This window comes from Phyllopteryx taeniolatus, chromosome 10 (genome assembly GCF_024500385.1).
Source record: "Phyllopteryx taeniolatus isolate TA_2022b chromosome 10, UOR_Ptae_1.2, whole genome shotgun sequence".
Classification (NCBI taxonomy): Eukaryota; Metazoa; Chordata; class Actinopteri; order Syngnathiformes; family Syngnathidae; genus Phyllopteryx; species Phyllopteryx taeniolatus.
Window position 1 is genome coordinate 30,292,510 of NC_084511.1, and position 27,219 is coordinate 30,319,728.

Sequence of the window (27,219 nt, forward strand, 5' to 3'; positions counted from 1 at the left end):
CCCATTGTTTTAAAACAGAGGGATGGAAAATAGAAGAAATGTTTTTTTTTTTCGATCCGATGGATGGCTTATCCATGCATCCACCCGTGTTCCGTAGCGCTTCCGCTCGCGCGGGTCGCGGGCTTCATATGCTTTGGATTCCCAAATATGCTCTTACAGCTTAGACAGCTCCAACTAATGATCATTAACAAACTGCAGCGCTTGGGAACATGAGGCAAGTCAAAGACCAAGACACTTGATTCAGTCACAGCGCATGTCATACGCGTCGACCAATTTTCAGCCTTTCTTTAACTAATGACTAATAAAACAAAGGAAACGCACTATATTCTTAACTCGCCCTTACTAAAATGCACACGACGACTAACTAGAATATCGAAAAAAAAATCTGAAATCTTTATAAACGGAGCCGTCTGGGGCAATGACGCGGCGTGACGTATTGGAACCCGAGCAGGCAGCGGCGCAAACACAACGGCCGGTTGGCGAGGGATTTAGCACTTGACAGCTGCTAAAAGTATCGAAAAAGTTCTTTTTTTTTTTTTTTTTTTTCTCCCAACTAAGTTACCTTTGAGCTAAAGTAACTATGCTACTTTTTCAAGGTAACTGTGGCAACGCTGGTTGTTTCGTAACCCGACCTTGGTTCTGTTTATTCTAGCGGGCTTATAATAGGCACAGTGTACACACATGGATTTGGTCTGAATTCTATAGATTTTTCTGTTTTGTATGGTTATGTGTCGTGTCTGGATTCTATACATGGTAGGTTATGTCGGCGTATAGGATCTATCTGGGTTCTGTAGGTCTTGAGTTCCTTTGGTTTGTGTCGAGCTGGGTTATGTTTTCTCTGGATTCTTTAGCACTATATGTTCCATCTGGATTCCGTAGCTCTTTAGCTTCTATCAGGATTCAGCAGGTTTATACTGTAGGTCTATCTTGGTTATGTTTGTTGTGTCTGCTTTCTTTGGATTTTATCTGGGTTATATAGGTAGAGGGTATAGTTTTTATAAGGGTTTTCTGATTCTAGCGGGGTTCTATAGCACTGTAGGTTATATCAGGATTCTGTAGACCTATAGGTTCTGCAGGTTTCTAGGTTCCGTCTGGGTTGTTCAGCACTATAGGTTCAATCTGGAGTCTGTACGTCTTTACTTTCTGGTGGTTTATAGCTCATTTTCAGTTATGTTTGTGCTATCTGGTTTCGATGGGTTCTGTCTGGGTTCTTTAGCACTTCTATAGATCTTTACGTTCCGTCGGTTTATATCTATTAGGTCTCTTTCGGTTATAGCCGAGTCATATAGGTCTATAGATTCAATGTGGATTCTGTAGGGCTTTAGGTTGGGAAGGTTTATAGGTTCTTCCTGGGTTCTATAGGTGCCATCTTGTTTTTATAGCTCTAGAGCTTCCACAGGTCCACATTGGTATGCGCTGGTCATCTTGTCGTCGTTATTCGTTTTGCTCGAGTTCCTTACGACAAAGACACTTTTGTTTCACCATCTTCGATCCAATCACAGCGCCGCATACGCCGACCAATCGCCATACGCGTGCACTCTAAACGGACTACCGTTGTGCTGCTCTCACACACACGCGCGCAAAGCGCCTGCAGGGATGCGCACACGCTGACAGGGAGAGTAATTGGCAATCAAAGTAATCCAGACTCCTTCCTTCGGCCCGCCTGTGGAATTAGACGGCGTCTTGCAGCAGGATATGAAAGCGCCCGACCGACCGACCCGGTGTGTGCGCGTGCGCGTGCGTGTGCCTGCGTGTGTTTGCCCAAAGCCCGCTGTGACCTGAAGGCAAATAAATCCCGTAAATAATAAAAGTCCAACAAACGAGCCTGGAGTCAACATGGCGGCGCAGGGCCCCGCCGCTTGTTTGCCGCCATGTTTGTACAGGCTCATAATGCACTCGTCGATATTTGCTGCCGTTTACACACACGCGCACGCATGCAGTAATCACATTTTAATGCACTCGTGTTCTCAGTTGATGTTTCGACTTGGGATGTAACGAGTTTGCTGGTTAAAAGAAATCACAGTCAGTATGAAAGGATATTTCATAAGTGATTATCGTTTTGCGCCGTTTGGGACTGCGGTCCAACGTTAGCCAAAAGGAAGAGTCCAAGATGAAGAAGGATGTATTTTTCCACAGCAAAAGATTTTGTAAGATAAATCAAGTGACAGCCATCGCAAAATATCTTTGCACCTCCAACTGCAAAGCCCAATTCCAATGTTTTTGGGGATGTGGGTGGAAAGCGGAGACCCCGGAGAAAAGCCACGCAGGCATGGGGGAAACATGCAAACTCCACACAGGCCGGGCCGGGATTTGAATCCCGGTCCTCAGAACTGCGAGGCAGAAAACGTCATCATTCTGAAATATTTATCAGTAAACTTGTTTTATACAGAGTGGAAACATCACGTCCGCCATGACACACACACACAGAGTGCAGTGATGTTTATGTAGGACGAAGTTTGACTTTGAAACGAATTTCTGGACGCTGGGGTCCTCACGGGTCATCTGACATGGATTTTTCATCTATGTGAATATTTCATCAAGATGGCGGCTGACGGCGGCGGCGCCTGAAGGACGATAAAACACTTCGATTGACCTCTGTGTGTGCGTGTGTGCGCGCCCATCAGCGTTGATGTTCCCACTTGGGATGCAACGGGTTTACCGGTGAAAATCAATAAATAAAGGACTTTGTTAATATTAGATGGCGTTCAATTTGTGATGAGCCTTTGTACCGTTTTTAGCATCTGGGACTTGAGTCGAACACTGTTCGATAAACGGAAGAGGGCGAGCAGAAGTCCGACAGAATTTTTCCACAACGAAACATGACGAACTCTAAAAGAAGCGATGGCGATGGCGATGGCGATATTTGTGCACCTGCCAAGAAGATTAGTTTGGGGGTTGTGTCTACTCAGGCTGCACTGTACTGTTAGTATTCAATCGTAGTTCAAATGGGATTATCGTTGGTACCGTTTTCAGTACGTAGGAGTTCGGCCAAATGTCGTGAGCCTAACGTAAGTCCGATCGATGTAAATTTTCCACGAGGAAACATGACGAAAGACAAACGAAGTGACTGCAATGCCGATATTTATGTGCCTACAAACAAGACTCTTTGCATATTTCTTGTTTCAGTGGTATTTATTAAAAGCATTGTGTTTATTAATATTCTTCCAAGCAATGAACGGCCACGTTAAGGACCTCAAAATGCTCAGAAACAAGGGCCCGACCGATATGGATTTCTTGTGGCCGATGATTCCGAGAACCGATTAATCAGCCGATTGATTTAAAAAAATAAGGCTTACAACAATAAAGATATCAATTATAGACAGAACATTCGACTGTCATTATCTTTGTATTTATGTTGTAACGTGTTAACGTGTAAGGGGATTTTTGCCGATTTGAAAAGGGCTAATATCGGCCGATTCAATTCGCTGGCCGATTAGTCGGTCGGGCCCTACTAAAAACTATATTTTTGTTTTTAAGTGCGTGTATCCTGATGCAAATGTCTGACCAACGAAAATGCACTCAGGAGTCATCGCGGAAAGCTGGAAAAAATGAGCCCGGCACCGGTTCGACCGGTCAACGTGAAATTGTCGATCGGAACAGGACGCACGAAAACGGGACGAGGACCCGTTTCCGTGAAGTTGAATAGGAAAGGAGCCATTTTTGGAAAACCACAGCGCTGGTACTTTGATGGTACTGGTGGGCGGGTGCCAAGTATGTTCCTCATTTCAGTTTATCGTTTTCATTTCAATGCAAATACATGTATATGGTGTATCGGACGGCCAGTTTTCCCTCTCAAAATTCAACTGGGTGTTTTTTTATTTTTTTTTTTGAAATGTCTTGTCTAAAATTGGAACAATGACATTGATACGCGTGTTGTTTATGATTCCCAAAATGTCGAATTGTGAAATGTTCCCGTGGTTTGACGTGCGGCGTGCTCTGCTGCTCCTCAGGTCCTCCCGTCAACGTCACCTGCAACATCTTCATCAACAGTTTTGGCTCCATCGCTGAGACCACCATGGTGAGTCGCTTTGTTTGATGGAATAAGACTTTGAAAAAAAAAAAAAAAGAAAAGAAAATGTCGAAGTCGACTTCTTCTCTGCATGGACATGCATCAAACGCATGGTAGTTACGGCCGCTGTCATGTTCTCAGTTCGGTACGGACCTTCGTTTGAAGTTCGCCATTCGGTTCACGAAGGAACAAAATGCAAAACAAAGCGCTTGTGTTTCGTGTTTGTGAACAGGGACAGACAGATGGACAGCTTCAGTCTTTTCTTTTTAGGGAAGTAAAAGATCGATAGTTTGTCTTCTTTTTTGGGAAACTACAAGCATCCCTCACTATATGGCATTTCAAATTTAGTTTTTTTTTTTATTGTACTTATATCACAGAGTAGTCGCTATATCGCAGTCAGGAGGAAAGAGTGCGTAATGTCCAAAGTTTGGGATCATTTCAATAAAAGAAGCTAAATATGCAATATTGGAAAATCAAACTGTCTTAAGTTACTCAACTGCACATCTGTGGTCAAGTCAAATTTGTGAGCTAATTGAATATAGCCTACCACTGACAGGTGGTTTGGATAGCGGGAGGACGACGGAAACAGCCGCCGGTGCCGCTTTATTTCAACAAAAGGGTATCAAAAGACAGTAAACGGAAGCACATTCTTGGCAAACAGATGCCGGCACTGAACACCGGAGTGGCTTAGGTGCAGCCAACCAATTTGACGTTATCCGTCGTTGGCATTCGGGTGTCAGTCGGTGTGCGGCGGGCCTGACGGCGTCAGGTGTTTGTGTTGGGCTCATAAAAGGTTTCAAATCTCCTGCCCGAGTTGATATATTCTGTGGGTAACCCTAATTGTTAATCAACCCATCATATTACAATATTACACCTGCATTTATTTTGTCATTTTCATTTGTAAGGCTATTTTTCAATAGTCAATTTCAGGACAAATTGCGGTAAAATGACGTGGAGGTCCGGAGGTGGCCCACCGAGCCGCGAGTGTTACATAAGAAACAATCTAAATTATATTTCATATACAAATCAGGTAAGAATTGCCCCCTGTGTGTGTTTCATAAATCCAATTTTGAATGGAACTTTATGGAAAGGATATTATTCGCATGTTGAGTATGTTTTTGTAAACCCAAAATCACTTGAACACGACGCTACGGCAGCCGAACAAGCCAATAAATGTTGTCGGTAGCGCTGGGCTTCTCTCCCTGTGGTTGGGCCCGACCTGCAGGAGCCAGGCCTCTTAATCACACTCGCACCGTTCAGTGTAAACATTTGTTCACGCGTCACATCCGGGCACACACGCATACTCGGGGTTTTTCATGGGGGGGGGGCTGGTGAGGGGTCTGGAGAATGTTTTCAGTGCCGTTTCCTGGCTGGGCGTCGGCAGCCTCCTCAGCGTCCCGTCCGCCGGGCCGCACTCGGGCCGACTCCTGGGCCCGACCCCGCCTCTCCATTGGGTGGGGTGGGGTCCTCGGGCCCCCGCGGCGCAGGCACAGCAATTACGCGGGCACACAGCCCCTGGGACTTTTTCACTGGGTGTGGGGCCGCTCACTCATTGCGACAAATAATGAATTTGAACGATGCGAATTTCTTGGGTATCCCCTCACTTACAATCTGGTCCTCCAGATATTTCTCATTTACATAGCCACTCCCACCGCACTTCAGTTGGACAGCCGGGTTCACGACCCCTGTCCTGCACGCTTCCCCTCCTGTCCCTGTCCTGTCCTGTCCTGTCCTGTCCAGTCCTGTCCTTCCCTCACAGGGTGTAGCACTCCTGACCCATACAACACCCGAATCCAATGTGTCATTGTTCTAGGTATATCATGATTTACTTTCCTCATCTTGTTTACAGCTAGTGTCATCTTTTGTTGTCTTCTTTTCCAATATTATTGAGTGACCTTTTCGTTCTCTCTCCTTTGTTGTTTCTGCCTTGTCCTGTTCGACTGAATGGCTGTAATTATCAATAAATATCCATCAGAATATAAAGAAACCACAGCGGAAGCTTACAAAGTGTGTCCGGCATAAAAGGGGATACAGGTCTTCCTTTCTGCTTGACCTAACAGCCAAACAGGACCAGTATATGGATCGTCATCTCGTGTTACATTGAAGCGACACACATCCAATATGTCTGTGTTTTCCTTCGCACAACGCATATTAGGCGTAAATAATTACACAAGCTTCAACACCAAAGTAAACCATCTTATGTGAATCATGCAAATCTTAAACGTTACATAGCATTCACTAATGAGCTCGCTATTAGCCCTTTTCATTTTGCCTCTTTTTTTTTTAACATATTAACACATTACAACACAAGACAGATAATGACATAAACAAACCAAAAGAAATTGGCATATAGTTCACCGATGATTATTTTTTCTCTCTCTCTGTTGTAAAGTGAAATACTCAAGTTTTGTAAAGCAGTCAAATGTTCTGCCTGGAATTTATTTCTTCGTTGTTGAAAGTGGACCAAAGTTCTTTTATTCATGATATCTTTTTCTTTTATTAATTGAACGATTAATCGGTGACCATGATTTTATTCTCTCCAAATATCGGACAAGGCAAAAAAATCCATTCCTAATTTAGTTGGCCTTGGCCGATTCAAGAGAGGAGTTACTTCACTCGCTTGCTTTCAATGTCCAAAGCCGTCAGCCGAGACCAGATCGGGGTCAAACTTCAGACGTCGTCGTACAATTCAAATGCTGTTTATTGGGATCCAAACAGATTCCAAACAGGTTTTACAATTCGAAAAGGAAATGTCCAATGGATGGTCTGCAATAGGAACTGAACTCCAATACTGGCGTGCGTGCGTGCGTGCGTGCGTGTGGTTGAAAAACTATATGATCACGCCGCAAACATTTCCCGCTTCCACGCTAGGCGCATATTTCAACCCATCTGAAACGTGCAGTCGCCAGTCAACGCACAAGCACTCAATGAGAGACCATGAAAAGTTTCCTTTTCGTGCTTTTTTGGGACATTAGTCAGCTCATTTGCAAATTCCTGGTTTGATTAGTTATTTTTGTTTTTAGAAATGATGATGCACAATCAGCTCCAATATATTGTGCGTCTCGGCTAAAAGATGTTTGTTTTTGAAAGCTGATGAATATTGAGAAATCACAGGTTCGCGCATCAAACGTGCGTCCGCACTCTTTGGAGCACAAATCATGCGTGCGGGCACGATTAGCGAATGAGGCCCGATGTCTGCCGCCGATCGCTGCGATAACGGCGCCGTCGGTTGCGCAACATTTCAAGGGAACGAGGCGAGCTGCTTTGATTTTTGATTGGCCGTCGAGGAAAGTGGCTGGAAACGCTGTCAATACACTTTGACCGTTGACCGTGTTCCATCTGCTTTTTGTGTGCGTGTGTAAATGTGCGTGCGTGTGTGCGTGTGCGTGTGTTTTTCCGAGAGAGACAAGTGAACAGTGACTCGTCTGTAATCCGTGATTAGAAAGAAAAACAACAAAGTACGTAAATAATCGGATTTATCAGCTTTTCTCCAAACGCTAAATCCGTTTAGACGATCCCGTGACAGCAAGCGTGTGTGTGCGTGTGTGCGCTTTCTCTCCTTTGATACGTTTGAATGTAAGACAACTTGGACCTTTTCTTATGAGCGCTTCAAAGAAAATGAATCATCCTTCCATCCATTTTCCTTCCCGCTTCCCCTCCTGACGGGTGGCGGGCGTGCCGGAGCCTATCCCAGCTATCTTCGGGCGAGAGGCGGGGTACACCCTGAACCAATCGCAGGGCACATACAGTCGGCACGGAAAGTATTCAGACCCCCTTAAATGTTTCACTCTGTTATATTGCAGCCATTTGCTAAAATCATTTAAGTTCATTTTTGCAGATTTATTAAAAAAAGAAAAACTGAAAAATCACACAGCCATAAGTATTCAGACCCTTTGCCGTGACTGTCATATATTGAACTCGGGTGCTGTCCATTTCTTCTGATCATCTTTGAGATGGTTCCACACCTTCATTGAGTCCAGCTGTGTTGGACTATACTGATTGGACTTGATGAGGAAAGCCACACCCCTGTCTGTATAAGACCTTACAGCTAACGTTTGGGACGACCAGAACCCAAACTGAGCAATCGGGGGAGCAGAGAGAGGTCAAAAAGAACCCAAAGATGACTGTGGCTGAGCTCCAGAGATGCAGTCGGGAGATGGAAGAAAGTTCTAGAGAGTCAACCGTCACTGCAGCCCTCCACCAGTCGGGGCTTTATGGCAGAGTGGCCCGACGGAAGGAAGCCTCTCCTCAGGGCAAGACGCGTGAAAGCCCGCATGGAGTTGGCTAAAAAAAAAAAAAAAAAAAAAAAACTAAATTCTCTGGTCTGATGAGACCATGATAGAAATTGTTGGCCTTAATTCTAGGCGGTATGTGTGGAGAAAACCAGGCACTGCTCATCACCTGTCCAATACAGTGAAGCACGATGGTGGCGGCATCATGCCGTGGTGGGTGTTTTTCAGCTGCAGGCAGAGGACGACCGGTTGCGATCGAAGGAAAGATGAATGCGGCCAAGTACAGGGATATCCTGGACCAAAACCTTCTCCGGAAGGTTTAGTGCTCAGGAACTCAGACTGGGCCAAAGGTTCTCCTTCCAACAAGACAATGACCCTAAGCACACAGCTAAAATAACGAAGGAGTGGCTTCAGAACAACTCCGTGACTGTTCTTGAATGGCCCAGCCGGAGCCCTGACTTAAACCCGATTGAGCATCTCTGGAGGGACCTGAAAATGGCCGCCCATCAACGTTCACCATCCAACCGGACAGAACGTGAGAGGATCTGCAAGGAGGAATGGCAGAGGACCCCCAAATCCAGGTGTGAAAAACATCATTCCCCAAAAGCCTCATGGCTGGGCGTGTGTGTGTAACTTTGAGTGTGTGTGCTGCATTCCTACTGTATACTGTATGACTTTCAGTATTTGAATTGAATTACCAAACTACATTAATCTCGTGACACTGTTCAGATTTTTTTAAATGTACCTTTATAAAATGAATCAAAGAATTGATTTGGTCCCTTCACGCTCACAACAATCAAACAAGATCTGAATGACAGCCACAACATTTCACTGTTTTACAAAACTTTTTTCCCTTCATATTTCGTGACAGTAGAGTTGAAAATCGATTTTTGTCGATTTATTTTTTTCAATGTTTGTTTAAATGTCATTATCTTTCTTATGTTGTAATGTGTTCATGTAAAAAAAAATGTCGTTTTGAAAAGGGCGAATATCGGCCGATGAATCGCTCGGGCCCAGTAATTACTGCGCGTACATTAGTATTTGTGGGTTGGATGTGTGCCTTTAAGGGGTGTGGCCTAGTAAGTGACATTTTGTATTTGTGTTTGACTGTTTGTTCCGAGTCCCTGATGGTGTAGCGGTCCGCTCGCCTGACTTCGGTGCGGGCAGCGTGTGAATGTGAGTGCGAACGGTTGTCCGTGTCTATATGTGCCCCGCGACTGACCGGCGACCAGTTCAGGGTGTAGTCCGCCTTCTGCCCGAAGTCAGCAGGGATGCCACGGTAAGCGGTGTTGAGTATGGATGTTTTTGCCGTTCGATAAACGCCGACTGGGGTTCCACTTGCCCGCGTGCCAGGGCATCACAGCACCTCAATTGCCACATTGGGTTTTTTTTCCGAAGCTGGCTCGTGTCGATCGGCGTACGATTTGTGAAAAGTAGCCCGTGTGTGTTGTGTTGTGGACAGGACTACAGAGTGAACATCTTCTTGAGGCAGCAGTGGAACGACCCGCGTCTGGCCTACAGCGAGTACCCGGACGACTCTCTGGACCTGGACCCGTCCATGTTGGACTCCATCTGGAAGCCCGACTTGTTCTTCGCTAACGAGAAGGGGGCCAACTTCCACGAGGTCACCACCGATAACAAACTTCTGCGCATCTCCAAGAACGGAAACGTGCTCTACAGCATACGGTGACTTCCACGCTACACTTAGCATCAGTAGCAATATTAGTTGGAGCATTATCTAGGTATTTATTGTTACAAGTGGGCGGAACCCCCAAAAATGGGCTTGGTTGCGCCCCTGGAAAATTTGGAATATTCAGCCCTCGAAGGTAGTTTAACTTTGTCTATCTTGACTAGACCCGCAAAAAAGTCTGAAGAAGCCATGCCTGAAAACACACAGGAAGTCAGCCATTTGGCTTAGAAAATAAGCATAAAAATAATAGCTCCGCTCATGAGTTGTGATCCAATTCAGCCCTCGAAACCACTTTTAAGGGTTCAAGGAGGTTCATTATCATGATCATAGCAACTCACATGTTTTTTTTTCCTGGATGTGGTATGGACAATGGTCAATGATGAGGAAGGTGAGCGATGTGCAGCTTTTCCCGTCACCACTCACTGCAAATGAGTCCCTCTAGCAGAGAAACTCAAGCGTTGTCTTGTTTTTAGGACTTTGCGGTAGTTTCTCTTTCATCGTCCTCGCAGGAAGGCAGCTTGCAAGTGTTAACGATCTTTGAGGGAAGACTTTTGAGGCCCTTCGCTGCGGTTTGAGGCCGTGCTTTATGACCTTGACCCCGTCCCTCCAGAACTCGTATCGACGCGTCAGAGCGGGGCTGGCCCGTTTTTCTTTTGGTGGCGTCTCGCCGACATCCAATTCGAGGCTGCGGGAGTTATAGCCGCCACGTCCTCCTCGTGCTCCCTTTTTATTGGCTGGCCTCGCCTGGCTGCTAATCTACGCAGCTTCTTAGTGCGGCGTCCATCATCGTGTCCGCCGGCAGGAGGAGAAGGAGCGCCGAGAACCCTCCACGCCGCTTCCGAACAGGATGACACCTTGCTCGGCTTCTTCTTTACTGCGCTGGTTCTCAAACTCGGGGTGGAGGGTGGGGGGGGAGGTTCCGAGAGCTGTTGTTTGTAGGTCCCTCAAATTGTTTGCTGTCATTTATTGTGGTATCATTAAAAAAAACAAAAAACAAAAAAAGGGCATACCAGCATATTAGGACTGGCACGTCAATTAAAAAAAGAATAACGTAATAATGACTAGGGCCCGACCGATAAGGATTTTTTTGAGGACGTTTCCGATATTTGACAGAATAACATTTTTAAAGTAATCGGCCGATTAATAAAAATAATTTGATCATAAATAAAATAACTTCTTTTTTGGTCTCGAATTACAGAATGATGGCTTTACAATACTTTGTCCTTTAGTATTTGTCATTGGCAAAAATCGGCCGATGTTTTGCCATTTTTGCCGATTTGTTTTTAGCGTTTATTTGAACGTCATTATCTTTGTCCTATGTTGTGTTCATTTGTTAAATAAATAAATACATTTACAATCCTCGACGCGTATTTGCCGATTTGAAAAAGGGGGAATTTCGGCCGATGAATCGGTTGGGGCCCTGCTAATTGGAAAAGAAACTTTGTCATCCTAATATTACGAAAAAATATGACTTGATTTTGTGAGATTATAACTTTTCATCCTGACAAAATATGTTTTTGTTCTTGGAAAGATTGTGACATTTTTTTTTCCTTGTAAAAGTGACATTAATCTTACATATTGCAATGTTTTAACTACGAATTTGTCAATGTAATATTCCGACTATTTTGGAAAAATCTGACTTTGTTTTTGTAAGATTACGACATTTTTTACCCCAACAAAATGTCCATTTATTCTTGTGAAATTAACCTTTTTTTTCTTGAGAAAACACATTATTCTCACAATATTACGAGGGAAAAAATAACGAAGCGTTTGTCATGGTAATCTTACGACTTTAATTAGGAAAATACGACTTTATCCTCGTAGGATTCCGACTTTTTCTCATCCTGACAAAATATGCATTTATTCTTTTTACGATAACAACCTTTTTTTTTTTTCTTCTGCTTTTGGAGCAGCGGCACGTTTTTATGACTCGCATTTTATGATCCTCGTTTTATCGCCTCCACCGGGGAAAAGAAACGAGGCGTTACGGGAGGGCCAGTCCGCACACACGCGCCGCACTGCGCCGCTCACCGTCCTGCCGAGCGGTCCGCCCTTTGTCTGTACGCGCCACGTGATGTTGACCGGCCGTTGTTTGTCGCCGGCTGATAATAGCGTGCTTGTAGAAAGTCGTTGTCGTGTTTTGCCGTTTGCACGAACCTCGAGGTTGGTTTACTTTTTTTTTTTTTTCCATCTCCATCACGACTTGATGCCCTGAAGAAAGTCTTGACAAATAATTGAATGCAGTGTACTGTCGCAAAAATCAGAGCGATACGCAGTGTCAACAAGACTAGAGCACAAGGAGCGCCCGCAACAGCCGTAGACGTCAATGGCGCCGGAGATTCGCGAGATGCCTACGTATTGCGACGCTAAGCTAATTTCCTTTCGTTGCCCCTTGATGAAACGTCGCCACGCCCAACATGGCCGCCGCATCTGTTATTGAGATCTCGTCTTCATAGTGTAAATCTTTGACAAGCGCTCAACCAGTTTCTGGTCACTGATTGCGCCACAGCGCCGGGAATTTATGGAACAAAGAGACTTTGGAAACGGCCGTTTGAGGGAAATTGACACTGGAGACATATTTTATGTCCATTGCATCCGATATCTGCTAAATGGAGGTTCCGCCGTTTTGACAAACGAGTACTCCCAGCGATGTACAATTGCTTGGTCTTCACTGAAGCTAACATGCTAACCCTCGAGCCTTGGAGTTAGCCCAACACGCTAACTCCACTCAGGAAGGCCCTCACCCACTTTGGAACCTGGAACCTCGCAACTGTGAGGCAGACGTGTAAACCACTAACGCAATGTGCTTCTTTTTATCATTTGTATTCTGTCCAATTTCAAATAGTGACGAATGGAGGAGTTCTCCATGCAAGTGTAATTCTATTATTTTAACGACTTTATCAACACAGTTGTGATGTTTACGCAGCTGATCAAGATCAACATAATCCTTTTAGCGGGAACTGATACCGTGTGTGTGTGTGTGTGTGTGTGCGTCTCAGAATAACACTGATTCTGGCCTGTCCCATGGATCTGAAGAACTTCCCGATGGATGTGCAGACGTGCATCATGCAGTTGGAGAGCTGTGAGTACACACACACACACACACAGATATATTCATATATAGTAAGTGTGTATGTGCACACACATTCATAGTATACATACACACATTAGGTACACGTTCACACGCACAGTATATCTACATTCACACACACAAACGCATACATTTATAGGATACACACACATATACTGTATAGTACACACACATTTATAGTACAGTATACGCACATACATGGTACACGCACGCATAGTATCTGCATACACACTCACATATAGTACACACACATTGGTAGTGTCCACACGTACACACACACACACACACATTGATAGTACGCAGTATGCTTTTCAAGTATACGCACACACACACACACACAGAGTGATGCGATCTGCGTACGGCAGACGTGAGGCGACCGGGAAGCGGGCGCGGCGCAGCGGACGGGCCGCCGGCTCACTCTCGGCCCGTCGCAAAGACGTGGTGTCGCTCGGTAACCATAGCGACCGCATCCTTTGTCCTGCCTCCACCTTTCTTCACATTTTCATCGCACCTTTCCCAACATGTCCACGTCATAGGTCAAAGGAAGCGGCGGGGTGATGCCAGCGACACCACGCTGACCAGCTCCGAGTCACCAAACGTGACGAACGCGCCCAAGTGATGCTAAGCTGTCGCGCGCGTGTGTGTGTGTGTGTGTGTGTGTGTGTCCAGTTGGCTACACGATGAACGACCTGATCTTCGAGTGGGACGAGAAAGGCGCCGTGCAGGTGGCGGATGGCCTGACGCTGCCTCAGTTCATCCTGAAGGAGGAGAAAGACCTCAGATACTGCACCAAACACTACAACACCGGTGAGGCAGCAAAACGCCGCGACCGCCATCGACATTCAGCACAGTCACTACTGCCTACCGCACTGTCACAGCGACCACGACTGGACAACAATCTACCTTCAGCCCGGTCACTATGACCACGACTAGACTGCAATCTACCTTCAACAGAGTCCCGACTGTCACGTCGTCATGCTCGCTCCTCCACTTTCGTCCTTCTCATGCTGGCATGCTCTTCAGCCCCCTTCCCTGCTCCTCGAGATTGCTCCTTGCTCCTCCTTGATGACGTCTCCTCCTTGTGGAGGAGATGCTTCTCCTTCCCACGTTTGCATTAAGAAGTATACGCTTCCTCCATTTCCTTTAGTTCTTATCTTCCTCTGTGTGTGTGTGTGTGCGCGCATGTGTGTATGTTTTGCTGGCTGGTTTCCGATGGGCGATACGGCAGTAGTGGAGGTGTGTCATGTGTGTGTGTGTGTGGGGGGGGGGGGGGGGGGGTGTCTCGGATTTATTAGCTGCAGTGTGACTGCGAGAGGATCGGCAATTCCGCCCAGCAACACAAACAAAGAGCGGGCGACGTAAAGCCTCTTGAAATACTAATTAACTTGCCGCCTGCTGCATTGCACAACTCGCCACCGCACGAACAACGAAAAGCAGAACGACTGCGAGCGCTCGCTGGACTTGACGAGGCTTCGCTCGCGACTTGTGCTCCATATTCCTGGCTGCAGCTTTGCAATATTGTTACAACGTTTTTACAATTTCCTTGCAACTTGGTTACAGCCAGGAAGCGATATGGATTGTGTTGATACCAATTCTGATATTTGGCAGAAATAAATTCAGATAATGATTAAATAGAAAAAAATATATATATATTGAATTAAAAAAACGTCCTTTTTGGTGCCTTAACGCTTACAGCAATAAAGACAACAGTATTTTGTCCTTAAGCATTTGTCCCTTTACAACACAGAGAAAAATTGGCAAAAATCTGCTGAGTTTTGTTTATTTGCATGTCATTATCTTTGTCTTACGTTGTAATGTGTTTAAAAAAAAAAAAAAAAAAGGTCAAAAATTGCCGATTTGTAAAGCGCTAGTATCGGCCAGTTGAATCTGTCAAGCCCTACTGTTGACAAAAGGGAGCTGTGGGGGGGGGGGGGGGGGTGGCAAGGGAAGGAAGTTAAAAAGGAAGGATAGAGCGAATAGGGCAGCACGGTAGAGACTGGTTAGAGCGTCTGCCTCACAGTTCTGAGGACTGGTGTTCAAATCCCGGCCCCGCCTGCGTGGAGTTTGCATGTTCTCCCCGTGCCTGCGTGGCTTTTTTTTATCCGCGCACTCCGGTTTGCTCCCACATCCCAAAAACATGCACGGTAGGTTCATTGAAGACTCTAAATTGCCCGTAGGTGTGAATGTGAGTGCCAATGGTTGTTTGTTTATATTTGTGCCGTGCAATTGGCTGGGAACCGGTTCAGGGTGTACCCCGCCTCCTGATAGCTGGGATAGGCTCCGGCGCGCCCGCGACCCGCGTGAGGAGAAGCGGCTCAGAAGATGGATGGATGGAGCCAATGGAGAAAAGAAGAAAAAAAAAAGCAGGTCTGAGAAAGGAAGCAAGAAATGGAAAAGATACCCTGAAAAAAGCAGAAGAAGAGGTTTCAGCCGAGGAAGGGTGGATGGAAGGATGGAAGAATTAAAAAAAAAAAAATAGGGATGGGAACGATTCCAGGATAAAAACTGTAAATGCAGAATAATTGTTCACATACAAAACTTGACTTGTAAAATATACAATCAAAATGCATCATTGATAAAATGATCAAAACAGTGACAATGTTTTAAAAGTTGGCAGTGTGAGAACAACATTCACACTCGTGCGTAATCAATTTCAAATTCCAACCGTGCTTATTCACTTTCAGGGAATTTAGAATTACAGAGGAATATTTTCAGATACCAACAATGGTCATTTACAGTCAAAGGATGTTTGTTTGTTTGGTTTTTTTTTTTCGATAACGTTAAAATCACGCTGTTGACCAGAGAATCGAATGGAATAGAACGTTATTGTCGGGGTCGCAGGGGCAATGAAAGTTAGTCATCTCACAATTTCCAAAATGCAAAAAATATAAGCACACAACTATCAAAAAGACACAATTGTTCACATCTTATCATTTGCTTTGATCTTCCAGAGAAAATATAAAATATATACTTCATTCTTGCCCATACGCAGCGTTATATTCTAGACTACTGTATATAGACTGGCAAGTGTGTGTGTGTGTGTGTGTGTGTGTGTTACGGTCTACCGGACTGTATTGATTAAAGCTAACACACACACAGATGAATCATTCCAGTCTTGTGCGGGGATGGAAAATATGGACGTCGCTTAAAAGCTCTCAAGTGTATCGCGCACATAAATCTCCTCTTCCTCATCTTCGTCTTCCTCTCGCGGCGTATGAAGGTTGTCGCCGATATCGATTGCGCCGATTAAGCGGCCGGCCGGCCGGCCATCTGCCGCGTTTGTCGGCGTTGCCGCCACACGGCGGCGCCGGTGAGTGCAAAATGCCGCGTCGGGAATTCCTCCCTACTAAGGGTTGGGCATCGTTTGAACCGGAGCGATTCCGCTTCGCCATTTCTATTCGGATTCTTTCAGGGGGCTGGGTCCAAAACGTTTCTATGGTTCGAAATAAAGGCTGTCCAAATGATGAACATCCATTTTCTTAGCAGCTTGCAGCATCAACTAAAATGAACATCGTGCCCTCAATGACTCAACTATGGCTGGCCGGCGACCGGTTCGGGCTGTACGTACCCCGCCTCTCGCCCCGAAGTCAGCCGGGATCGGCTCCGGCACGCCCGCGACCCTCGTGAGGACAAGTGCTATGGGAAATGGACGGACGGACGGGTGGATATTATATATTAGGGCTGTGACCAAAATTCGACGGAACTCTGCTAAGTCGACCGCAAATAATAAAGAATACATATACAGATGTCGGTCGACGCAAAAAGGTCTGTCTCGAGGCAACACACAAATATTCCTCAAAGCATATTTGCGCCGCCCGGAACCGTTTGGCCGCTGTCCGCGTCGACCGTGTCCGTGTTAGTTTCAGATGGAAACGCTGTCGGAAAACGTTCGCTGAAAACAAAAACAACAGCGTCTGTAAGTGATTTCTAAGACACTATTTTAATTGCAATGTACATCTAACATGCGTGAGGGAGCTGAATTGCAGTTAGCGTCTTTTTCCCTCAAATCATAATGGCTAGCGTGCTCATGCTAATCGCGAATGCTAACCATTTAGCAAAGGCTAAGGGAGGGATGTGTTGCTGTTTGCGTGGCTCGAATGTTTTGCGGTGTGGCGTCAGCCATGTTTTTTCCTTCTGTGGCCATTTGACTTCCCGTCTCTTCGCTTTGCCTTCCCGCATTTTGATGTCCGCAAAGATGACAATCTGCGTTCTACACCGTCAACTCCTCGCTCCTCATCTCCTCCTCACGCTTCAGCTGGCACACACGCCTCCATCCTCCTCACTCCTCACTTGTTCATCTCCTCAGTGACCCGTCCGTCCTTGCCCTCCACTCGTCACCCGCTTGCTCCGCCGTCAACTCGTGTCTCCTCACCGCCACGTTTACTCGATGTTCTCGGCGAAACCCGCGTTTCAGGCCGCCGTGGAGTCCTCACGATCCGATCCATCGTCATTTTCATCTGATTGGTATTGGATGAAAAAGATTTTTTTAAATTATTTTTTTTTTTTTTTTAATGTCTTCATTTTGAAAGGGCATAAAGCGACAAAATAATCCTGAGGGGGAAAAAAATGAAGCTAATTTGTACAATTCAGACATGCACGCTATCGGCGGATACGCAAAATCGAGTGAGCGGAGTGCAAAGCAAAATGCGGCGGCGACGTCCCTGCCGTCGACAAAGCGAGGCGGCCGTTGCAGAACGGGCCCGAGCGCGTTTGAGAGTTGACGGCAAAAAGAAGAACGCGACTCGTTCAAAGCGCCGACGGGGTTTGAGCGGAGTTTGGCATCTTGCGTGAGCCGTCGTCGAGCCCGCGTGAATCCATTCTTGCTTGCTGTGTCAGTCAATCGATCGATCAATCAATCTTACCAACTTGCGGCGCAGACTTCGGAAGAGCTTATTCCCGTGTTGTCGTCTCGTCGGCGTTCAGGCAAGTTCACGTGCATCGAGGCCCGCTTCCACCTGGAGCGTCAGATGGGCTACTACCTGATCCAGATGTACATCCCGTCCCTGCTCATCGTCATCCTGTCCTGGGTGTCCTTCTGGATCAACATGGACGCCGCCCCCGCCCGGGTGGGCCTGGGCATCACCACCGTGCTCACCATGACCACGCAGAGCTCGGGATCCCGAGCCTCCCTGCCCAAGGTCAGCCGCCGTCCGACCTGCCCGCCGTCGCCCTATATCCGCAGGAGTCCGCATACGCACGTTTCTGCAATTGATTTGGTTTTCACGGTTTGTTGTTTTGTTTTTTTTCTTCTATTGCGGGGGGAGGAACCAAGCCAGAAACCACTTAGTGTCCGTTTAGCCGCGCTTATTCAAGAACGTTTGGGGTTAACAAAAAAAAAAAAACCCCCAAAATCCAAAATATTCTTTCATTCAATGCAATTACGCTGGCCGTCAATTATTTTCACTATTCAGATTTTCAGTGGACATTTTCGGAACTAACTCGGCCTGCTACGTAAAAATCCCTTTGTCGCGATTCGAACGATTCCGCGTTCGGTCATTCCTTACTCCGGAATCACGAGAAACGGATTTTTCGAAAAAAACATTGTCGTCTATGAAAAAAAAAAAGTCTACCAATGAATGAATCCAAACGCAGCCACTGTTCGCTTGCGCGGCGAAACATAAGAACAAAAACGAGGAGAAGCGGAAAAGATATTTTGCTACGAAGGATTTTCAGATTAAAGAAAGAAAGAAAGAGAAAAAAAAAACCAGTCCTAACTTGCGTGACCCAGTATGCGGTTGTATAATTATGTCCAGGGAAGCTGTAATCCCCCAACACACACACACACACACACACGTGCGCTTTGTGGACATTAGGTGCTTCATGCGCTCTAAAAATTGAACAAGTGAACCGTGATTCCGCTGCAGTTCAGCTGTCACAATAATGATCGCACAGCACAGCTGAGCTTATGCGCGCGCACACACACACACACTCACACACTGCTGCACATTCAGTGGCTGCACGTCAGGACGGAGGGAAGATGAGCAAAGGAAGGAAGTGCACAGGAAACGAACACAACGCACTTAGCGCAGCGCCGTTAGCTTCCTGAACACGAACATGACGTGACTTCTCTGCACTCGTGCTTCATTTTTCCCAGCGTTACTTTTCTTTGTAGGCCTCATCAATGGACTTTTTCTCCCGAAGAACCGGAAGATTGGCTCAGTGGCGGCCGTCGGAATGTTTCGATAATTCCGCCCCCCGAAGTGGGTTTGACGTAGTGTAGCTACACCGTAGCAAACCGATTAGCCCCACCCACAAAAAAAGCTCAAGAAGCCGTGCCTGAAAAGACACAGAAAGTCGGCCATTTTGGTTTTCGGGGTCATTTCCAAGCAAGAAATTCCAGGGGCAAAGGAACCGAGAAGTTCTTTTGAAAATTCACTTCCCGAACTTTTCTACGTGAAATTTGGAGTTCACCCACAAAAATCCTGCTCAAAAAGACTTTTTGATTGATTCATCCCCTGGAATTCATTTTTGGGAACATGAACAGAAGAGTCTGTCATGGGAGGCCCGCTAGGAGAGCGGTTAGCGCATCCGCCTCGCAGTTCTGAGAACCCGAGTTCAAATCCGGCCTCGCCTGTGTGGCTTTTCTCCACGTACTTCGGTAGCCGCCCGCATTCCAACAACATGCACGCCGGGATCATGAAACACTCTGAATTGCCCGTAGGCGGGAATGGGAGTGCGAATGAATGCTTGTTTGTCCAAATGTTCCCTGCGATTGGCCGGCGACCAGTTCTTCCTCGAGGAGAAGCGGTACGGATGTCTACCGTGAGTAGAGCCACAAGAAGGAAGGTCCCGAGAAGCCGTGCCCGACGCAGGAAGTCTGCCGTTTTGCTTTGCGACGTTGTCGCGGGCCGAGGGGGGCGCTGACACAAGGACGAAGGCGCCATTTGCAGACAAGCCGCGAAGCGATTAGCGATTAGCCGGAGATGCGTTGAAAAGTCGCCACTCACGCTTTCCTCGGCCGTCGGCGGCCGTCCTTCCTCGCAGGTGTCGTACGTGAAGGCCATCGACATCTGGATGGCCGTGTGTCTGCTGTTCGTCTTTTCGGCGCTGCTGGAGTACGCCGCTGTCAACTTCATCGCTCGCCAGCACAAAGAACTCCTTCGCTTCCGCCGGCGGCGGCGACACATGAAGGTCACTTCCTCATTTTGCTACACAACTGACAAAAAGGTCTGTTTTTGTCAGTCTTCAAATCTAGCAAATGGTGTTTTGTCACAGAGGAAACCAACCAAAAATGCTTGACATTGAATTTCAGAAGACAAGCATTGACAAAAAGTGATTGATTTTTGGGGGGATTATTCTTTTTTTCCAACTGAAAGTCCCAAAATGCAGAGGTGGGAACAAGTCAAGTCACAAGTCTTAAGTCTTTGCCCTCAACTCAAGTCCTACACTTGGACTTTCGAGTTCTATGGGGTCATTTTACCCCCCCAAAAAATGTACAAAATGAAATACATTTGAATATATATACATAATAATGTTTTCATTCACATGCATATATTGTATACTGCATATATTTAATATAGTTTAAAACCACATTTATAAACAAGTGCATTGAACCTTTCTAAGAAAAGTAAAAATGTTTGCACTTTCAAAGCCAATCGTCAAGTGGGGGGGGGGGGGGGGGGGTCTTACTTTATTGCCCCTTCAAAACTGATCGATAATAGGTTTTGAGTTTTTCTGTGCAAATGCTGTGACTTGCTTTTTCTCACTTTATTTCTGAAGTGACACATTTAACAGGCAAGACTTTGCATCCGCTCGTCTGAATTCGTCCGCTGACGACCGCTCCTTCGGAGTCATCCGGTACGAGGATCAAATATATTTCTGCTTGGGGGGGGGTTCACCTGAAAGTCCCAAAATCCCCTTGCTCGTCTGTCGGCAAGATAGAAATCATTTTTTCCATCCACTTTCTGTTCTCTTCCTCGTCCTCTTCTTGTTCTCACTGTTTATTCCACTTCCTGTCATCCTCTCGTTCTGTCCTTCATTTCCCGCACTTGCAGTTTCCCCTTTGTTCCGCTTCCTCTTCTTGTCTTTTTGAGTGAACTTCCTCTTCTTCTGCTGTTTTTTGAACAGTTCTCTCCTGTCCCTTCATCCACTTCCTGTTGTCATTCTTTTCAATCCTCTTTCTTTTCTTCTTTCTCGTTCTCTCTGAGTCGACTTCCTGTTGTTTCTTTTCACTTCCACTAGCTTTTCTGTCGTCCTCTCATGCTTTCCATCTGCTTCCCGCTGTTCCCTTCTTCCTTTCTTGCACTTCCTCTCGTTGTGTCAGTCAACTTCCTGTTCTTCTGTTCCTCTTCTCTTTCCACTTCCTGGGAAGTTGGTTGAGATGCCACCGTGGCTCCTCCCCCTCGCCATCTCTGCTCATGCCGTCCTCCTCTTCCTCGTCCTCCAGCTCCTCATTGTGTCTTGTGCCTTTTTGTCTCCCATTTATCCTGGCAACACGAACGGCCAACGTTTGTCATAGTTAGCTCAAGGGCGCGCGGAGGTTATCAGGTGCGTGCGTGCGCGCGTGCGTGTGATTAAAAAAAAAAAAAAAGTGTAATACATGATGTTGCCTGAAGTCAAGGACAGAATTGGGGCACAGAGGCTAAAAATGGAGCTTGTTACCTGATGCGCGCGCACACACACGCACGGGGTGAGCGTGCGCAGATGTTGAATATTGTTTGTTGTAGTCACTTAAATGTAAGTGATGTAAAAAGAAGGCGGCGGGGGCTGATGCAGGAGATGTTTGTATTGGTCCACCGATTATGGCCAAAAAGTTCAACCTCGGTTTCATCGGAGCTTGCCGCATTTTCTCGCTTTGTGGTTTGAAAATGAACAAGGGCTTCGTCAAGGTGAAGGGAATTAGGAACAGTTCAGGGTTTGCACAAAGCCCTCAGGCTGCAGGCTTCTGCTAGAAGGGCAAACGTCACGAAACGCCTACTGGAAGATCTGAACTTTATTTGAGGTTCATCAGAGCCTGCTCTCCAAATGGTGGCAGGCGTGAGCTGACTCCCATTGAACACGATTTTCAATGCGATTGGTTCACTCTGAGCACAGGTGCATCCCCGGTTATGAGACGGTGTGCACACTTGTGCAACCGCATGAGCTCACTTGTTTATTTGAACAACCCCAATTCCAATGAAGTTGGGACGTTGTGTTAAACGTCCAATCATGTTCAACCTATATTTCATGGAATCCACTACAACGACAAGATAGTTCATGTTCAAACTGTTCAACTTGATTGTTTTTGGCAAATAATCACCTTGCATATTATTTTTGGACCGCATCCCATGTGACTAATCCAGCTTTATGACAAGCGGTTTGTCGGGCTTTGAAATAAGAGCAATTGGAGTTGACCTTAACGAGTCTGGAGAGCACCGAGTTCAAAAGACTCATTACGAAATGACTTGGAATCCATTGATTTGATTTGAAGATTTGTATGCAATTCTACCGGGAGTCCATCCAGTCCTGGTGCTTTGCTGCTATTCATGTCATTTACACTTTCTGTCATTGATTGTGATTGGACTTCATTTAAGTCTTCATTTATTTTCCTCTGAAAGACTTTGAAATGGTATTTTATCTGGAACTTATTTTTGTATTTCATCATTTGGATTACAATCTGATTGCTATAACAATTCATAAAACGTTGTCAATCTTTTGTTTATCTTCCACAGGCTCTGAAGTCAAATTGTCCTCGATAGTTTTTATACCAAGCGTTGTTTTTGATTGATTCTTCATGCCAAAAATGTAGCTGCTTTTTAGTCTTGCTTCTTTCGTCCACAATATATTTTTGGACACTTTATGGGTCGTCAGTTCATCGTATTTAGTGCTCATGATAGTTAATTAGCATCGATGTTCAGGATGGTGACTTTAAAGGTCCTTGCGTTCCTCTTAATTTGTTGTTGTAGTTGATGTGCCTTGATCGGCGCTTCTCTCTCCTCCAATATAAGCTTGAAAACCTTCCCGCCGTTTACCGGCCGAAGTAGAAATGTTTGCAATCGCCATCGTTTCGGGGGCTGTTGGACTTGAGCTAATTGTATTGTTATTGTGTATTTCTTCGCAGGAGGACGACGGCGGCGGCGACGGTCGTTTCAGCTTCCCGGGTTCGGGCTACGGCGTGGGCCCCGCGTGCCTGCAGAAGGACGGCATGGCGGCCATCAAGGGCAACAACAACAACAACGCGCCGGCGCCGGGCGGCCCGCCCGAGAAGAGCATCGAGGAAATGAAAAAACTCTTCATCGGCCGCGCCAAACGAATCGACACGGTGTCGCGCGTGGCCTTCCCCCTCGTCTTCCTCATCTTCAACATTTTCTACTGGATCATCTACAAAATCATTCGCAGCGAAGACATACACAAACAATAAAACACGACGACCACAAGTACGCCGTATACTCAAACCACTGTCCTCCTCCTCCTATTCACCCTCTTTTCCGTGTCCTCCTCTTCATCCTTTTTCTTCTCGTCCTCGTCCTCTTCCTCCTTTTTAGCCTAAGCATCCTTTTACTCACTCATCTTCTCGTCCTGCTCACCTTCTTCACCTTCACTCTCGTCCCCTTCTATTCCTCCTCCCTCCTCTTCTTCGTTCTCATCCTGAACATTATTCTCATCCTCCCCTCGTCTCCGCGCTCCTTGAACATTTCCCTCTTCCTCAGACACTCTTCTTCCTCTTTGCAGGATGGAACACAACAAAGGCAAACCCATTCACAATCAACTCCTCCTCTTCACCCTCCCTTTTCTCCTCATCTTCCACCAGACACGAAGCGAACAGCAACATGACAAATGAACCTCAAATAAAAAAGGGGGAAAAAAATCTATCGAGGAGAAGAGGCCACGCCCACCCGGCCACGTGGGAGGGGGGCCGGGCCGTATTGCATTACAAACTCAAGCTCCGCCCTCTGACGGGACGCTGCCGGAATATTTCCGAACATTTTGCTTCGACGTTAATGCTAGCACGCTAACCTCATCACATGACCCCGCCCCTCCAGCAGCGGCCACACACATACTCAGCAGTCTGTGCTTTCGGTCATTAATGAAGAATTGTTCAACAGTCATTTTATTTTTTTATATTGATATATCTGTTTTTTGTAATTATTTTCTTGTCGTTTTGTTTAATTTATTCATTATTAGGAAGTGACTGGTTATTTCTATTTTGTATTCCTTTTTTTATTGTATTTTTGCATTTGTTTCTTTATAATCTTTTTTATTTCATTCTTTTTATTTGGTATGATTGGATATTTATTTTTTTAATTGTTCTATATATTCCTAATTTAAAGTAATATAAATATAAATAATATATATTTCTATTCCTTTGCAGTATATTTTTTGTTATAATTGTTCATTATTTTATCATGAATGATGATTTCTATTATATCATTTTTGTTTTTCGTTTTCATCACAATTTTTTCTTCTCATTTGAATCGTTGTATTGTAACTTGTCATTATTTATTTTGTTGTTTTATTGATTTCTTTTGGACGGCCATGCCAAACAAACAAGCGAGCGTTTGACTTTGCCGTGATTTCGTGCTTCCTGAACTTCGGCTTCTCTATGCAAAGCGCTCCTCCCTCCGTATGCAAACGATGTCGCCATCGCCCACCAATCATCTGCCGATTGTGTCGATCATCATCCGCCATGTGACGCCAAGTCAGAACTCAAATCGTCGCTTTTGTCACATTTGGACAAATGAGATTTTAAACGACAGAACTCGATGACAAAATGTCGACGTTGTCACATGTTTAGCTTTTCTTTTCTTTTCTGCCAGATGTTGTCTCCATCACACTCCGAACCAGCAGGGGGCAGCAGCAACGTGCAAAAATATTGTCAACTTCAATATTTGTCATATTTGTGTTTGATTTTCCAAGGTCAAAGACATTTAAAAATAGCGTACTAATGCTATTTAGCTAACAGCTAGCTAAAATGCTAATCAAAGCCAATTAAATTAGCTTCTGTGCTAGCCTCATCAGCAGCTGCTATTTTCAGCCTAAAAATCATGCTGTAGTTTTTTGTGTGTAACATTTTTGGAGAATAATTTCATTTAGCGAACGCGATCGCACAAGCCACTAGCAGCCAAGTTTTTAGGTTGTCGTTTTTTTAACGACCTGCAAAACATTTCATTGTTGACTCACTCGCAAGTTGACATCGCATCGCAGCCAACAAAACGCACGCGCTAAATATCGCTAAAAGACTTGAAGCTAAGTTGCAAATGGAAGCTCTTTTTGTGACGCACAAAAGCGCCCTTTGGTGCTTCTCTCGACATTTACCAACACGGCAAACTTTTAGGTTGTCAACTTAAAACATTTACTTTTAAATGAATTTTTTGCAAACTGAAAATGAAGCTGAAATTGTTTTGTTTTTTGTAACTTTTTCAGCATCGCATTCCTGCTGCTTGTTTCCAGTAACAGCACATCAGTCGCCACCTGCTTGTCATTTGTTTGTAACAAAAAAATGTTTTTATTACAGTTTGTGCCATAGCCGCTGCCGCTAACTAGCTAGCTGGCTAACTAGCAAGCTGCCTAACAGTTTGAGGGCTCGCGCGTGAAGGAAAATAAAATACAAAACGAGGAGCGACATGGAAACGGGGGTGGGCAAACTTTGGATTTTGAAAACCGACACAAGGGCCAAGTCCAAAAAAAATTTGAACTATATAAGCTCATTTTCATTTCTATGGATATTTATAATTATTTAATTAGAAATGTCAATTATAATTACATTTAGTTTTTTAGTCCTTTTTTTACAACTGATTTAATTGATTATTTCTATTTTTTATAATGATATATATATATATATTGATTAATAATTTAAGTGTATTAGAAATAATACATCATATAAAGTAACTTAAGTCGTAGTTTAAAATATGCATCTCCTTGTTTAATGTAAAATGATTTATTTTGATATTTTTCATTGGATTATTTACAACAAAATAGTTAAATGAACGAGATTCAGGAGTAAAACTAACAAATTGAATTAAGATATTTTGGATTTTTTTTTTTCTATTTACAATAAAAAAAATGTATAGATGCATTAAAAATATATTGATGAAAATATTTAGTATTTCCTTATTCACCATCAATGATTTATCGAGATGAGTGACTAAAAATGGTGTGTGTATTTTGCCCACCCCTGACCTTTGACCCGCCAACATTTTTGTGCTTCCAATGGCGTGAGGTCATGTGACTTTCTCACGTCCCAGTTTTGAGGCGTTATTAATTATGACTTGGGAAGTTGGGGTGGGGCTTGTATATTTTGGGGGTTGTCTTTTCAAGTAGCATGTTTGATTTGTCGCATTTGACGGACGGCCGAGACGATTGACTCTGGATTCTTGCTGATTCTTTTTGCACATGTCGGAATGGCCTTACTCTTCTTCTCTTCTCTTCTCTCCTTTCCTTCGTTTTGCTTTTTGAGCTTCTGCGGTGGGCGGCGCAAAGCGCAGCGGCCCTCTCGCTTCTGCCAGCCGGCGCAAGCCGACGTGCCCCATTCGAGCGGGATGGAGGAAAAAAATATATATATATATTAAAAGTCCAGTAAAAAAGTGACTCCAATCACTTTTATTTTCTGGAATCTGAATATTTTGCATGAGTATGAAGAAAAAGAAGAAGAAGAGATTGGCAGATGTTTTGCTTGCACACAACAACAACAAAAAACTGTGAAACAATTTGAAGAAAAAAAAAAAAGAATGTAGCGTTCCTGCTGTATCTGTACATATATACATATATTCTATTTATTGAAATATGTCCTACTAATGATTCTATTATTGACCTTTTATCAACATAATTTTGAACAATGTTGGCGAACACTTCCTCGAAGATCTGTCATGTTCAAAAAAAAATAATTAAAAAGTGAAAATGAATCCCGCTGCTGTCTGATTTCTTGATGAGCATGCGGCAAATTTGTTTGGTTTCGCGGTGATACTTTGACATTTAATGATACACGAGAACACGGCAAAACGCATTGATACGAGGCGAGGATCCATAATGCGTACGGATATGAAATGATACGTGGTGATGAGATGTTAAAAAAATCCAGAGAATCACATCGTCTGATTTTTTTTTTTAGAGAATTGATGAACAAATGATGGTGGAAAATAAGTATTTGGCCAATAACAAACGTTCATCACAATACTTTGTTGTGTAACTTTTCACACACTGTCCGCGGGTATTTTGGCCCATTCCTCCACGCGGCGCTCCTCTGGAGCAGTGATGTTTTGGGGCTGTCGCTGGGCAACGC

At 44.9% G+C, this 27,219-nt stretch overlaps 1 protein-coding gene across 11 annotated transcripts in view; it reads left to right on the forward strand.

The window, feature by feature from the left end:
* glra1 (glycine receptor, alpha 1) overlaps window positions 1-26,842 on the forward strand; it is a 116,428-nt gene extending 89,586 nt beyond the window's left edge. For 7 of the 11 annotated variants that reach the window (XM_061786569.1, XM_061786570.1, XM_061786571.1 and 4 more), the window contains 7 exons: window positions 3,951-4,018; window positions 9,704-9,927; window positions 12,931-13,013; window positions 13,692-13,829; window positions 17,946-18,160; window positions 20,007-20,153; window positions 23,062-26,842. In XM_061786569.1, coding sequence (XP_061642553.1) covers window positions 3,951-4,018; window positions 9,704-9,927; window positions 12,931-13,013; window positions 13,692-13,829; window positions 17,946-18,160; window positions 20,007-20,153; window positions 23,062-23,361 — 1,175 coding nt within the window. In that variant the 3' untranslated portion in view covers window positions 23,362-26,842. Of the gene's footprint in view, window positions 1-533; window positions 3,712-3,950; window positions 4,019-5,346; window positions 8,823-9,703; window positions 9,928-12,930; window positions 13,014-13,691; window positions 13,830-17,945; window positions 18,161-20,006; window positions 20,154-20,741; window positions 20,820-23,061 lie in introns of those variants that run through there. The other 4 variants (XR_009790351.1, XM_061786566.1, XM_061786568.1 and 1 more) reach the window with 4 other exon arrangements.
* The last annotated feature ends 377 nt before the right edge of the window (window positions 26,843-27,219 follow it).